Below are 16,320 nucleotides of genomic sequence, written 5' to 3'. Positions count from 1 at the left end.
GAGTCTCACAGACTTTCCTGCCCAGGCTGGATTCGGACCTCCATCCCTGGAGCTCATCTCCTGAATATCTAGGATTACAGACGTGAACCATCCATACTTGGCTCTAATTTTCACTGTCAATAAAACCACAAGGGAATTAAAAAAAAAAATTAGTCGCTGGGTGCCGGTGGCTCATGCCTATAATTGCCTATCATCCTAGCTACTCAAAAGGCTGAGACCTGAGGATCGTAGTTCAAAGCCAGCCCAGGCAGGAAAGTCTGTGAGACTCTTATCTCCAATTAACCACCAATAAACCAGAAGTGGCGCTGTGGCTCAAGTGGTAGAGCCCTTGCCTTGAGCTGAAGAGCTTAGGGTCAGCGCCCGGGCCCAGAGTTCAAGCCCCGTGGCTGACCACCACCCCTACCCAGAAAAAAATAAAAGGACCTGGCCTACAATGGAATTCTAAATGCAAAGGAAACACACACTTTTTACCCTCACAGAGCTAGCCACCGTTTCTAGTCACCATTTCATTCTAGAATTATCAGCAAACTGCAAACGATACAAAGGAAATGATTTTGGTGAAGTTTGTGGCTAAGCTGAACTCACAAAGCTGTTGACTCTCACAAACTATGTTTCACTCCCTTGTCAAAATTACTGTAAAGCATGAATCTTGTTGCATGTAGAAAGGATGCACTGGGTAATAATGACACTTTGAGAGAAGATGGAGGCCTTCATGGAGATCAGCCCAGTCAAAAGGTGTGGGCCAGGTGCTATCAAGACAGTTCTATTTTGAGAACATCAACTGAGGTGAATTTGTTCCTTTAAAATCATTCCTATGAAGATATTTTAAAATGAAACACTAACATGATAGTATTTGTAGCTAAGAATTAATACCCTATAAATTCCAAATGAATGTTCAGAGATAACATTTCTCACATATTTCCCAGTATTTTTTATTTTTTAAGTAATTCTAATAGTGAAACAGCATTATTTTCTGCCTTGTTGAAGACATTATTTTTATCTGTTGAAGACAAGTGGGCTGGAAGGAAACAATTGGAAGTTGTTTAAAATTATTCACTATTAAATAGCTAACTGCATCACTACCTAATGGTAGTGCTGTTGATTTATAAGCATTTTTGTTTTTTTTAATATTTATAGTTTACATTTGCTTTAATGCAGTGTATTATTCTATTACAATTATTGCTTTGTATAAGATTATTAATTTTTAAAGTATATGTCATTATCTTTAACAGTTATACAAGGAGTTATCATTCAACACATCAGCTTATGAATATAATGCATCTTGAGCAATGTCACACTTTACATCATTTTCCCTCTTCCCTTCCTACCTAGATCCTTCCCTCAATTTTCTTAATTTCATGAGGCAGATTAATTTTTGCTTTCTTTCTGAAAGTGGAAGGCCTTCTCATTCAAATATAAATGCTTTTATTTTATAAATTATGGTTTATAACATTTTTAGGTGGAGTTGAAGGCTTGACTCCAGAGGTAAATTGCCTTCCTAGCAAATGTGAGACCTGAGTACAAAGCCCAGCAAAACACACACACACACACACACACACACACACACACACACACACACACAACAATTTAAAAACTCAAAAAATAGTCTTATATGTGAATTTGCCTAAAATACGTTCCGCCTAGGATTACTTCATAAACGTAATCTATAGACTTGGACATCTGTTTGCAGAAATGCAAGATAGAGCCTGCTAATTTCAATTGAACCAAAAAAGCATTGCTTGAAAAGCTGAATCTCAAGCTCATTACTTTTCTTTTTAACATACAGTGTTGACACTATTAAACATAATCACTCAAATTCTATTACGTGGTGATTTAAATTTATTGTACAAACATGCACTGTGTAGAATATTAGGAAAGACAGGACAATGTCTGCCGTGGAAGAATTCTTACCCTAGCAGGTGGAGAGAGAAAGAGCACACGATCCATAGGATTGGAAATGGCAAATCTCTGAAAAGTGAACTATGGGAATCAACAACCTTCACTTTTCCACACGGAGAAATTTTACAAAACGTCCACCAGAGGGCAGCAGAAGAGCGGGTTTCTCCCTAGTCCCAGAGCACTGATTTCCCCCCCCCCCCCCCCCCCAGCGCAGCCTTTCCTCTGCCCCTTCCCTCCCACTAATAATTAAGTTAAAGTCTCTGTATTTATTTGGCCGTGAACTGACACCGCAAAACAACACAGCCACTGTAGTGTGAATGGATTTGCGAGCAGGCCAGGGGCTTCAGCCAGATGAATGTGCTGAGCACAAAGTCCACTCAAAGCCCAGCAAAAGGACTGTTTGTGAAAATGCCATCCTGGCTCAAGTCTGATTAAGACCGGGGGTCCCTCGGCCGTTTGATCTTCGTGCATCAAAGAGACTTTAAACAAGCTTCATTTTACACCACTGTATGCTGACACAAGTGCAGCCACCGTGAGCAGCGGGCCCCAGAAAGCCTGCAGCCCATGGAGCCCCGCCAGGAGTCCGGACTGGCTGTTAGCACAGGGTCCCACAGTCCCAGGTGGGGGCTTATTCCTCCAATTGGACAGACCTCTGGATTCTTCTGCCTAGTAGGGTTGGGGGTGAAAGGGCCAAGAGTCCTGCAGCAATGTCTATGTTCATGTCACCTCGAGATCCTAGTAAAATTCACTAGCGTGAAGTTTAATGATAGTTGGAAAGATCAGCTAACTCTACTACCCTAACTTTGTAACGAAAAGAAAATAATCACCGCCTCTGTCCCTGTCTCCTCTCTCTGTCTCTGGTTGTTTTGTATCTCTTTCTCTCTCTCCCTATTCCTTTCTCCCTCTGTCCCGACGTGCAAGCACACACACATCACGCACATCTTTTGGAAAAAAAAAAAAAAAAAAAAAAAAAACACCAGGTTCTAGTAATTCGTCTCATTTCCAGGGAGTTAGACTTCACATGACAGCTTTTTTTTTTTTTTTTTCAAAATCAGCATAGTTATCGATTACAAGGAATCGTGCATGAACTTTAGGCTGCTGCAAAACAGAAGGCATCTGGCAAGACACTTCACCAAAAGACAAAAGGCCTTGCTCTGGCAACACTTGGTGAGAAAGAGGGACAGAAGTTTCCGCTTGCTTCTCCCCAAGCAAACAGAGTCTCCATCCATCCACCTCCCCTGTGGCTTCCCATTCACAAATGAAAACCCAGCGCCCACTTCAAGTGAAATTTCAAGTGAAATCAAGGTCCCACATCCACCAATCACCATGGAAGAGCCCAGAGTTTAGCTGGGGGCATACAGACACCATGACCATAACACTCAGAGAACACCTAAATGATTTAGTAAAGTAATGTGTAAGAACCCAGTGACTTGAGGACAGTTTTCTCTAGACCTGGATGCTGTTTCCTGGGGGGTCTTGTGTCCCCCTGCTGGCCTGTCCTATGGTCAGGCCATAGGGAAGGGGCTGCACAGTGGCCCAGGCCTTCACACAACACACTTTTCCCAGTGTCCTGAATTCAGAGAAGATACAGACCCCCATCCATGCTTGTATTTAGTCAAGTCCTGCTGGATTCTGGGCTCTATTCTCACTCTGGGCTGGGTTAGAGAACCCTCATGAAGCCAGGTTTATCTTGACTGGCCATCACCACTGGCCAAATAAACACAGTCATTATCACCAGATCTCCCATTCTCTTTGTACTGGGAACTGCAGAAAATCCCCCCTCTCCGGGGAATCCCACCCCAGGCCCAGTCTGAAAGCTCTGTAACCTTATGAAGAGCATTAAGACCAAATATCTTTTAAAAAGCCAATAAGAAAGACCTGACCTTTTTTTTTTAACACCAGGGATGAGAGATGCCTGCCATAAATTCAAGAGAGGCATCCGCAAAAACAGGTAGATAACTGTGATTCTGTGATTTCCTAGGGAAATGAAATGAAATGTCAATGAATCTACTTCCTTTGATTTAACAAAGCAGAAGATTGAAAGAATGAAAAGGAGTGAGGAAAGCAGATGTGGGGGAGACCAATATGTATCCATCATAAAAGCACCTCAGATAACAAAGATAGAAAATTAGTTTGCAATGGCAAACTATGGGTGGGTTTGTCTCCTGGATGAAGAGGCTGATGATATTCAGTGCCTAGAATGGAGCACTTTAGAATATGAGACAGCTTTGCCAAATGCCCTTGCTGAGTGACAAGGTTCAATTCGGTTGGGGTAAACATAGTTCTCCTGCTCTAACTCTAATATTAAACTTACATATAAAATGTGTTCATTATCTAGACTGGATCAAATAACAGTTCTCTGCAGGACAAAATAAACTGAATGTAATAGACTGCCTACGCCAGTCCTGCTTCGAGCTGTTGGAGAGGCTCAGAAAACCATCTGATCGCCTCCTCTTCCTTCACACTGGTTGGGTATAGTTCTTGGACTTTTCCAGGACCAATATGCATCAAAAATAGAATCTGTTTGGAGATGGGATGGACTCGATCCCATTCCCACCTGAACATATTTTTCAACATAACATAATTCCCTAAAAACAAGGATCCTGTTATCGATTCCTTCATGATCTACTGCTAATAGTGAGCACCACTGAATATTAACAGAATGAATTTCCCTTTACCTGTGTGTGTGCACACACATGCATGCATGCACGTGCATGCATGCTTGTGTGCACATGCACAGGTTCTAAGTCTTGAACTCAGGGCCTGGAGGCCATCCCTGAGTTGTTTTGCTCATGGCTAGGCTGCTTGAGCCACAGCTCCACTTCTCTCTTTTTTTGTGGATGATTGGAGATAAAGAGTCCCATTGAATTTTCTTGCCCAGGCTGGTCCTCCGATCTCAGCCACCTTAGTACCTATTATTATAGATGTGAGCCACTGATGCCTAGCTTCCCTTCTACTCTTTACCTATCTTCTTCTTGCTGTTAATATCTGTGAGTAAACCAGAACTTGGAGAGGATTTTCAAAGGGTGACGACTCTATTAAAAAAGCAAAGTTCTCCATTTGGAAAAGAAGGTTCCTGAATGAGTTTACCTCACATAATTCTCCTCCCCGACTAACTGAAGGTGGATTAGATGAGTATTCATCTTTAACAAGCAGCACCAGGAACAGTGGATGGCACATAGTAGGAACTCAGATATGTTGCCTACTCATTATTAGCTTCTTAACTCATGGCAAACTCAGGAAGAACCTAAGTACAAATGAAGGTAAAAATAGCCTATAGGTTTCATTTGTGAATGCAAACTCTCAGCGAGCTGTGTGCACTGATGTTAACATGTAGTAGTCATGGACCACTTCTTCTTAAAATAGGGAAAGACATTGGACTTTGAAGTACCATAAATGTATCTATAGCAGTACTTAACTAGGATAATAGGACCAGGAAAGATACTTCAACTCTTCAGATAGGTAGTCAATTTCTTACCTTAAATTTCAACATTATACAAGTTTAAGATAGTTTATATAGATTTTGTAATACTCCCAAAGTGCTGCACACATTAATTATTGATATTATTAATATTCTGCAATGACAATGTGACACCTAAACTCTCCTATTCCTTTACCCTTCTGCATGATAATGTCTCTGTACTGACATGAAGTTCAAGTCCACTGTCTGGTAGCCATAATCTACCCAGGGACTCTTGCTGCATTGTTAATTCTGGTGTTCTCTTTATAAAACACAATTTAAAAGTCTCTCCTTTGTTTCTAAATATTTTATTTACTCAAAATAATTCTAGTAAACTAGCCAAGTCTACACCATTGTATACATTCATAGTAACACCTAAAGACATACAGAAGGATTAATCCACGTTATAATGTCAAGCTATAATTTCTCAATAAGCCAGTGGAAATTTCACAAGAAAGATGGAAGTCTGAAAGAGAGGAACATCAGTGAAATTAAAAGCTCTAAGGAGGAACTGCTTAGAAGACTGTCCCTGCAGGAATCTTGGAACTCAGGAAACAGAACATATATCATGACAGACTCTTTCGTAAATTTCATTCCTTGTCAAGTTCAAGAGTCTATTTCTTCTAGACTACCACTGGTTACCATTGGTGGCCTTCCCAGTCATGATTATATTAGATCAGTGTGCGGTAATTACAGATATTCCAGAGGTTGCAGGAACATAAGATAAATACATCCAGTCTTTTCTATTCAACAGTGATTTTCAGTCATTTCTTCTATTTTCAAACTCACATTTTCTCACACATATAAGGCCAACTTGTTATTAAACAGTTATGTGCATTTTGTATCTTTTCATTACTATAATTTTCTTATTACTCTACCTTTTCTAATTGCTGTTTAGAATAAAGAGAACTTGAACTTTTTTTGTGTCTCTACTGGGACTTGAAGTCAGGGCCTGTCCACTGTCCATTAATTTTATTTGCTCATGGCTGGCACTCTACCACTTGAACCACAGCTCCACTGTCAGCTTTTTGTTGTTGTTGATCATGGGGCCTGAACTCTGAGCCTGGACTCTGTCCCTCAGCTCTTCAGCTCAAGACTAGCACTCTACCACTTGAGCCACAGTGCCACTTCCAGCCTTTTCTGCTTATGTAGTGATGAGGAATTGAACCCAGGGCCTCATGCATGCAAGGCAAGCACTCTACCACTGAGCCACCTTCCCAGCCCCCAATTCCAGCTTTTTGATGGTTAATTGGAGATAAGAATCTCACACACTTTTCTGGACTGACTGGCTTCAAAGTGAATTCCTCCAATATCAGCCTCCTGAATGAGCCACCAGTGCCAGGTAAGAACTTGAATTTCATTGTCAAAAATGATCCCTCTGGCTCATAAATATCTGAATTCACTTCATGTCTTACCTTGCCACCACATATTACCCCACATATACACACCCCAAAAGGGAAAATGAAGATATTAGTTATAACACAAATGGTAGGACAGTGATGTGGCACTAATTCTAATGTACTTTTAGTGGCTAAGTAGATAATGATTGTAATTCATAAGTATTACCAGCTGTACTTTATTATTTTTTACACACTGATGTCATTCACATTAAATTCACTCTGGTAACTTGTGGGTCGGAGCATCACACTCATAACCTGATATGGAATTGTAACCTCTTTGCATAAGTTCTTAATGATAACAATAAAAAGTGAATTCTCGGGTTCACTTCCAGCCTCCCCCCCCCCTCCCTGTAGTAGAACTTATTCTTCTGTCCTGTGTGGTGAGAAAGACAGGAGTTGGGATCAAAACAAGCTCTCTCAAGCCTTGGGATATGCAATAGTAATGAGGAAGTCAGGCCCTGAGCCTTGAGGGGTTCTTATCTTCCTCCATTAACCCACCACTGAGAAAGTGGAGCCCCTGGCAAGACAGGCAGGAATGGCTGACCCTGCACAGTGGACTCTGTCCTGGCCAGCTACAGGCCACTTTGATCTCCTGTGTCTGCCTAATCAAGTTCATCTACTGCCCCAAATGACCAGATTCAAAGAACCACAGTAAGTAGTTTGATTATCCGTTGGTCATTTCCCTTCACCACTGATCTAGTTTCCAAATGTAAGTCTCTCGCCTCCTTCTTTAAACGTCCCATCAAAAGAGAATTCTTTCTTCTCCCCTCTTATCCTCGTTTGATGTGTAAATTTCCCTGTCTTTGCACATTTTTTTTTCTTCTGATGGTGGTAGGGAGAGGGAGGGGTGGAGGAGAGCCTCGAGGTGAACTTCATCCGAATCTGGTCGCTAAAGGGTTAATCAGGGTACCTCTTCCTAGAGCCTTCGAGTGAGCGATCAGATTGATAGTTAATACTGAGCTACTGAATATTATTCAATGCTTAATTTAGAATTATTTGTGTGCACAATAAACCAGCCTAAGAGAAAAAGAAAAAAAAAGTGGTTTTGCAGTCACTAGCCTACCCTTGTGACTCTGAAAAACAAAATCAGTCCCCACTGCAAAAGGGGGACCCAGAGCTCTCCTAGAGTTCTGCCAGCTGGGTTGATTAACATCACCCACGGGTTCTAATGCGCCCTGCGAGCTGTCACTCCAGGTCGAGCTAGGCGGGCTGCCCCAGCGCGGGGCCGGCCGCCGAGGGAGGGCGGGGTGAAGAGTGTCACACACACCCCTTCAACTCCGTGTGTACAAACACACCCCCTTCCAGTCCCTCCCAACGCTTTGAAATCCCATCCTGGGCTTTGTTGTCTACCCCCCAAGGGGCCGGGAATGCGCGCAGCCCCGGGTATAAAGGCGGCCGTGGTGGCCTGGGCGAAGCAGAGCTGCGCTGCGCGCTCCCCGCAGCTGAAGGTTGCAGACACCCCCTGCACCCCCAAACTCTGCAGCCGCCGCGCCTGCATCCCCCCCCCCACTCCCGTTGGCAAAGTGACATTCATTCTTTCCCCCTCCCCGGCCTTCTTTGCACTTGATTCTTTCGGCGATGACGGTGGCGGGCGCACGGGTGGCCGCTCGATTCGCAGTCGCCTTTCTAGTGGCCGCTCTCGGCCACCCGGCTCAGCTGGGAGTGGGCGCCACCTTGAACTCCGTGCTGGTCAATTCCAATGCGATCAAGAACCTGCCCCCGCCGCTGGGTGGCGCTGCCGGCCACCCCGGCTCCGCCGTCAGCGTGGCGCCCGGGGTGCTGTACGAGGGCGGGAACAAGTACCAGACCCTGGACAACTACCAGGTGAGATGGGGATTCGGGGGGGGGACAGACATGCAGCGCCCTGGAAGTGGGGTGTGTGATGATGGCCTCACGTCTGGCCCGGAGGGAAGGGAATGTGGGAGATTCCGCTTGCACTGGGGCAGCAGTGGGTGGGGTGGGGGTGCACGCGCGCGGCTTGTACAGAAGCTCCATGATGATCACCCCGGGCTGGACGGCGGGGGTCGGGGGATGCTTCGGGGTAAACGCAGAACCTGGGGGCCTCACCGTCCGCCTCCGGCTCCCCTCCCTCAGCCGTACCCCTGCGCCGAGGACGAGGAGTGCGGCTCGGATGAGTACTGCGCCAGCCCGCTCCGCGCGGGGGCCGCGGGCGCGCAGATCTGCCTGGCCTGCCGGAAGCGGCGCAAGCGCTGCGTGCGCCACGCCATGTGCTGCCCCGGGAACTACTGCAAAAACGGTGAGTCTCCCTGAAGCCCTCCCCCCACCCCTCTCCCCCTCCATCCCCCCCCCCCCCCCCGGCCCCTGATTGTGTGAGAAGGGGAAGAAAGCTCTGTGTATCTTTGGGGCCAGCTGGGGTGGGTGCCACCTGCGCCAAGGAGATTTAAGTTTGCAAGGTGCCTCTTGGAATGTCTGCATTACACGTGTTTCATCCAGAGGTCTGGGAAGCACCCCCCCCCCCCGCCCCATCTTCCTCGTTAAAAGTTTGTCTTCTTCAGGAAGCCTGGGGGTCAGGGGGGCGCAACTTAGAAAATGAGGAGGGCTAGGAATGAGGGATGGAGGGGGGTGCAATTCTGAGACTAAGACCAAACCCTGGCAATGATCTGCCTATCTCATGTTCCTTAAAGACGACTTTGGCCCAACTGTCTCTTCTTTATTTTCTCTGGAAGTGCAAAAGATTGTCAGTCAAAACCCAGACTAAAATGCATCTTCCCTGGCCACCTATGCGGGCTTTCTGGAGGGTCTGGCATCCAGGCTGGCTTGGACATCCTTCCTCCGTCCACGCTCCTCCCCTCCTCCCCCTCACCTTAAAATAAGCACTCTTCTCCCCGCCCCTCCACCCCAGCCACAGATCCACAGGATTTTAATGTCTCAAAGAGGTAGACTCAGACAGCCCAAGAGGTCTCTAAAAATAAACTCACTGGGTGGCCACCCTCCCAAGCATCCAGCGGCAGTGCAGAATGGGCGAACTCAATCTCTGTAATATCGAAATTATATAGTAAAGGAACTGCTGGGTGAAACTGTCATCAGCCGGGCAGCTGGCACTGCATTCGTTTTCCTCAGTCCATCCGTGCTCATACAGCCCCTCGGCAAGAGGAACTCTTTTTGTTTAAGATAAAAATAAGTGAATTTCTTCTCCCCCCAATAAAAAGATAATATGAAAATGGACAGAAGTATTACTGCCACTAGCAGAGTCCGTGGGAATGCATTTTTCACGGCTAGACGATTTACTGGCCGATCCTTTGGTCTGTTTATCTGGGCAGTTTTGCAGTCATACCAGGGAGTTAAACTATTAGGGAAGTCCGATTTCAGAACAGCCCTGCTAGGGCTGTAACATGCTACAGCTTGGAAATTAATCTCTACCTCCGGCTTCCTTAGGGCTATGTGTGCCTTCTGACCACAGTCACTTCCATCGAGGAGAAATTGAGGAAACCATCATTGAAAGCTTTGGTAACGATCATGGCACCTTGGATAGCTACGCTAGGAGGACCACGCTGTCTTCAAAAATATATCACACCAAAGGTAGACGCAAGGACCTTACCCTTTTATTCTTCTCTGGAAGCGGAACGGAAACGTCAGCCGAATTCGCTTCGTGAATTGGCACAGGTGTAACCATGTAACTGATGTGCTTTGTCTCTTGTCTCCTTCCCCAGGTCAAGAAGGTTCCGTCTGCCTGCGATCCTCAGATTGCGCCACCGGCTTGTGTTGTGCTAGACACTTCTGGTCCAAAATCTGCAAACCTGTCCTCAAAGAAGGTCAAGTGTGTACCAAGCACAGGCGAAAAGGCTCCCATGGGCTGGAGATATTCCAACGCTGTTACTGCGGAGAAGGGCTGTCTTGCCGGATACAGAAAGACCACCATCAAGCCAGTAATTCCTCCAGGCTTCACACCTGTCAGAGACACTAAGCCAGCTGTCCGAAATGCAGTGGACTCCTTTTATATAATATATGCTACGGAAATCTTTTATGACTTTTATCAGTTCAGTCCTGAGAATGTACACGTTTTATGGTGATCGTTTAAGCATTCCGACAATACCTTTCAAAAATCTGGAGTGTAAGACCCTCGTTTCTTGAAGGAACTCCTTGTGATTGCAGTAAATTACTGTGTTGTAAATTCTCTGTGTGGCACTTAACCTGTAAATGCAACAAAACTTTTAATTATTTTTCCCTTCAGAGGTGCTGCATTGTCTCTTGTTTCTCTTGTTATGTAAAGTTTTGTACACATTGATTGTTCTCTGAACTCTGATATTCTATATGGAATTGAAATAAATAACTTCAGCTTATAGTTCTTGCATGCCTAACTCTCTCTCCCTTTAAATCTAAACTTTAGAATGCCAGGAGCTCTTGGAGTGACAAGTGATAGGTATTTAAACTTTAATATGGAAATACCGGCTTGTTTTTTGAAGGGTACTGCCTGTGTGCTTAGATTATATTTTTGTGCAGGCTGTGATAGTTTTGAAATAAAATTTAACCTGTAATATAATCATGACACATTACAAGTACAGATAAGTTTCAGGTCGGTGATCTTAGAGGGGTGTGTGTGTGTGTGTGTGTGTGTGTGTGTGTGTGTGTGTGTGTGTGTGTGTGTGTGTGTGTGTGTGTGTGTGTGTGTGTGTGTGTGTGTGTGTGGTCTAGAGAAATAAAAGCTCTGCATGTTTTAATAGGATCAGAGAAAATCTATTATCTCAAACTAAGACCATATTGGATAACTTTAAATAAAAATGTGTTCTCTAGGGATAAACTGAAACTATTTTGGTTCTATAACATTAAATCATATATTACTACTTTCAAAAATAGCTTTCAATAGGTGAATAATATTTACTAATGTCCAATACTAACTAGCTAAGGGAGGAGATGTCCCTAAAAATAATTCCAAACTACTTGGTAATAATCAGGAAGGGGATGTATATATAGAAATACTGTTAACAAGAATGTTCCAATTTACTGCCAAATAATAAATTTGAAATACTGTAAGCACTCTTACATGAAAAAAGATTTACTTTAGTTACTTCAATTTTAAAGTGTTTTTTGAATAACCACAAATCTTCACACTTTTCTTCCACTCTCTTTTTGCCAGCTAACTGGATATTACAAATTTTGCTCAATCAGAAATCTATTGATTGGGGTAAGGATAGGATAAGTTGTTATAAAGAAAACTCACAGCCTGCATTCTAAATTACATAGTTACACTGCTGAAAGGAAAAAAAAAAAAGAACACCTTTCCTTTTTATACTTATTCTGTAGTACATTGTGAAAGGGAAAACACAAAATGCTGGGTTCAAGAGATAAACAGTTGTCCCAAAAGTTTCTTCGCATCATTGTGTCTGTGCTCTCACAACTGGTTTGGTTTCAAGGCTTCAAGCCAATGGGACTCAAGCTTCCCTTAGCTCTTCTAGGAGAGGGAACCTGGAAGCATTTATCTGGCTATATCCATTTGTCTGGAAATCTCAGCTTCACCCAGGAGCAACTTCCTTTTCTACTTGTACTTGTTGCCTACAGTTCCAGGAAGCCAGATCTAGCCTGTGGTCTACAATAAAGCACAATAAAGAAAAGGAACAGGAAACCTTTTTCATGGAACAGAGAAAGTCCTTCTGTTTAAGAGGGGAAGGAACACAAGTTTAAAGGACGTTGGCTATCAGATCTCTTCATGATGCAAGAACCAGCTATGGTCAGACTTTCCATCTTGATGCTTCTCAATTTGTTGACCATAGTCCTGGCTTTTCCAGATGGCCATTTTGGGAAAAGGTGTTGGAGGGAGAAGCCAGCTGAGGAAGGTTACCTCTTCCTCCATCCACCTGAGAACTTTCATGAGATGGAAATTCTACATCGTTTGTAAAGTTAAAAGAGAAAAAAGTATCAAGTCTACAGATGGTTTATTAGCTAGGGAAAGTTTTATATAGTACAAATTCTAAGAGGATCATGGAAGGAATCTGGAAATTTTAGATAATCCCTGGCTGTTGTTGTAAGACAATGTACTTGGGTGGAAAATGAACACTCATAAGAGCATTTCCCATTTATTTCCTTTTTTGTGTGTGTTACATTAGCGTTCACCATGCACTGTCCTGTACTTGTCTCTATTCTGAGTGCCCTGCAGATCATTCTACACAGTAAAAGAGGTAAAATTCTTTTTAATGGGTGCACTATGTCTATAGTATGTTGCTTATAATTTCCTCTTTGTAGTTCATACAGGACAGGATGCTATGTGATTTGTTATGGTGACACACATTTTGTCTCTGGAATAAATTGACTTTTAGCCAAAAATCTACTCCACCACTTTAAAACAGGGTCTTTCTCTGTAGTCCAGTCTGACCTCAAATTCACTATGTCTCACAAGCTGCCTGGAACACATACTCCTCCCTCCTTCCTGAGCTTCTAGAGTCCTAAATTACAGGCATGCAACTCTATGCCTGGATTTCAACATTGCTTAGCTTTTCAGTCTCTGCTCCAAATCCAAGGAGTTAAGGACTCTTATTATTGGCTTAGCTTTTATCACAGGTTCACCTCTGGTCCACATGGCCAGCTTGGCTGTCTAGTTGTAAATGATAAGCTTACCACCTCCAGTGTACTTGAGCATCCATGATACTTTTGCGTGAAGTACTGGGTAATGACAGACACCACAAGTTCTATCTATAACAAATTAGTCTTTTTTTTTTTTTTTTTGCAGGTCTTGGGGCTTGAACTCTGGGCCTGGGTGCTGTCCCTTAGCTATTTAACTCAAGGCTAGAACTCTACCACTTGAGCAATAGCACCACTTCCTGCTTTTTCTGTTTATGTGGTGCTGAGGAATGGAACCCAAGGCCTCGTGCATGCGAGGCAAGCACTCTACCACTGAGCCACCTTTCCAGCTCACAAATTAGTCTTTGAATGATGATAAATAGTTAAAGGAAGAAAAGGAGGGTAAAAATATTAGCAACAGAAAGAGTATAATCCAAAAGTGGTAAAGACTAACATTCTCTATTAAGGGAAGATATATTCCACAGCAGATAAAGTGAAGTGGGTGTGAAAGGAAAACTTCTCTGACTTTTGCTAATATAATTTGTTGTCCAGGAAGAATAGACAAAAACTCATTCCAGTTAAGATATCAGGTGGCAACAGCATTGCTGAAGGAAAAAATAAGATATCTTTAGCTTGAAGCATACCAACTTTTATTCATAAATCATAGTGACTACTGTTAAAAGTTATAAAGTAAGGACGACATTGCTTCAATTCCTCCAGGAGTTGTCACAGGTAGAGTTGGGATTAAAGAAATTGTGTTTGGAGCTAGTGCTGGTGGTTCACATCTGTAAACCTACTCAGGACACGGAGAACCAAACATTATGTTTTGAGACCAGGCAGAGAAGAACAGTACATAAGAGTTCATCTAAAAAAATAACTATAAAAAAGTCAGGCTGAAAGCATGGTTCAAGTGGTAGAGCATAGTTGAGCAAGCAAGTTCAAACCCTTATACCCAAGTAATTATGTTTGAGAAAATTCTGCTTTTGAAAAATGTACTAGAATTTTTTCAATGGTTTCACCTGGTGATTTTATTATTATTTTATTTTTGTCCAAAATACTGTAAAATAAAGTAGTATGCCATAGTGTCTAAATATTGTTAAACATACAATTATTTTATTCATGCTAGATATTGAACCCAGATCCTTACACATGCTAAATATATATATGTGTGTGTATATACATATATATACTGTAGCTAAATATATATGTATATGTATATATATATATGTATATATACACACACACTGTACCACTTAGCTATGTCTCTGTCCTCAAATTATCTTTATTTTAATGTATATTTTATTGTAAAGATACTGTACAGAGGGGTTAAAGTTACATGAGTAAGGTAATGAGTACATTTCCTATCAAGAATTATTACCCCCTCCTTTGTTTTCCCCTACAATCCCTTCCCTCCCCACCTCCCCAACTTCAAATTATATTTAGAGTGCAGTGATGATCAAACCATGCTTCTATAAACTGGTTCATAAATTCTATAGTAAAATATAAAATTGGCAGAGGACAAAAAGGCTTGGTTGAGCAGAACACTGTACTGCAAGTTATAATGTTTCACAACTTTCTCCTTGTGAAAAAAGAATGATTTATATAAAAAGGGGTCTTCTATTGAAACCTTACACATATTTTTGGCACTCTGAAGTCCAGATTAAAAGCAGATGAGAGAAACTGGTGGATTCAGGAGAGGTTTGTTGTCTTTGGAAGATTACTCAAGCAACACACATTTCTTTTTCTTCCTATGAATGAAGACCAGGGATAGCAGATTATTAATTACAACAACAAGAGATGCACCTTTATGCCCACTGGAATGAGGGAGGAGGTATGGTAATTATTGAAATATGGATTGCAGTAGCTAGGGAACCAGGCATACTAAGATGTCCCTCCATCTGATCTACTTGTGCTTGACAATCCAATGCTTCATCATGACAGCCATGACTGGCCAGTATGAGTTTTTTTTTCATGAGTTTAGAATTCTGGGAAGAATCTATGTACTGAAAGGACAGATGCTGTTTTTTTTTTTATTATTAGAAGTACCAGCTTTTGTTAGACATCACATCTTTTGGTTGCACATATATGTCATTTGAATTTAGACGATAAAGCTTTTTGGCTTCTTTTTTGAAAATGCAAGTTTGATCTGCCCTTTTTGGCCATGTCAATTCACTAGCTCACTCAGAGGGGTCTAGTGAACCCAAAATAAGCATGTCATCTAAATATGTATTTGATAGTGCTAAAATATCCACCTTCTTAACTCCTACAATGAAATTAGTCCCGAAGACAATGGCAGGCCAAGCTAGAAGTCCTCATTTGGGGAAGAATAATATATGCTTTGGGTGTTATACTAGAGTAGAACTCTAGTATTTTCTAATATACTATAGTCCCTGTAGCTTTTTATCTTCCTGCCTTGGGGGCTGGCTTTTGTACTACAGGTTTTAGTTATTGCTGATGGATTCCTGAAGAACTTTTACAGGAAAGATACATGGTAGCACAGAATTTATCATAAATGATTTTCAATTTCTCATAACTGAAAATATGGGTGTATGTATGTGTGTAAACCAAAGCTAGAAAGCATACAATAGAGCTGCCTAGGAATAATTTATGTTTCAGAATCATTTCGGAATTATTTTTATTTCAGAATCATACTTTTTAATTTCCGAATCATACTTGTAAACATGTGACTAGTTTAACTATGGGTTCTAGTTTAAGATGTGCAATCACAAAGTTGTATTTTCATAATTGTTCTGTAAGAAAAATCATAAGTGTCATCTTGAAATGTATGTTTTAGTGCTAATACCAAAATACAATACAAGGATAAGTACATGACATTTTAAAGTTTGTACAGTACATTTATTTTGTAGGTATTATCAAATATTAAACAAATTACTTGTAGGGAAAAGCAGAGATGATATCTATCTACTCTTAGCAAAGAGTTAAAATTCAGACAATCTCATATTCTATTAGTGGCAGCTTCAATTAGCATTACATTCTTCAAAGGAAATTTGGCATATGGTTAAAATGTAAAATCACTAATAATTTTAT

At 42.1% G+C, this 16,320-nt stretch overlaps 1 protein-coding gene across 1 annotated transcript; it reads left to right on the top strand.

The window, feature by feature from the left end:
- The first annotated feature begins 8,337 nt into the window (after positions 1-8,337).
- Positions 8,338-10,719, top strand: Dkk1 (dickkopf WNT signaling pathway inhibitor 1). The gene is made up of 4 exons (XM_070020442.1): positions 8,338-8,583; positions 8,854-9,016; positions 10,156-10,299; positions 10,431-10,719. The coding sequence occupies exons 1-4, from the start codon at positions 8,338-8,340 to the stop codon at positions 10,682-10,684; spliced, it is 807 nt and encodes a 268-aa protein (XP_069876543.1). The 3' UTR covers positions 10,685-10,719.
- The last annotated feature ends 5,601 nt before the right edge of the window (positions 10,720-16,320 follow it).

This window comes from Dipodomys merriami, unplaced genomic scaffold, assembly GCF_024711535.1.
Source record: "Dipodomys merriami isolate MVZ:Mamm:240054 unplaced genomic scaffold, mDipMer1.0.p SCAF_14, whole genome shotgun sequence".
In the NCBI taxonomy this organism is placed as follows: domain Eukaryota; kingdom Metazoa; phylum Chordata; class Mammalia; order Rodentia; family Heteromyidae; genus Dipodomys; species Dipodomys merriami.
The sequence above is the reverse complement of the archived record's forward strand: the minus strand, read 5'-3'. Positions and strand labels throughout refer to the sequence as shown.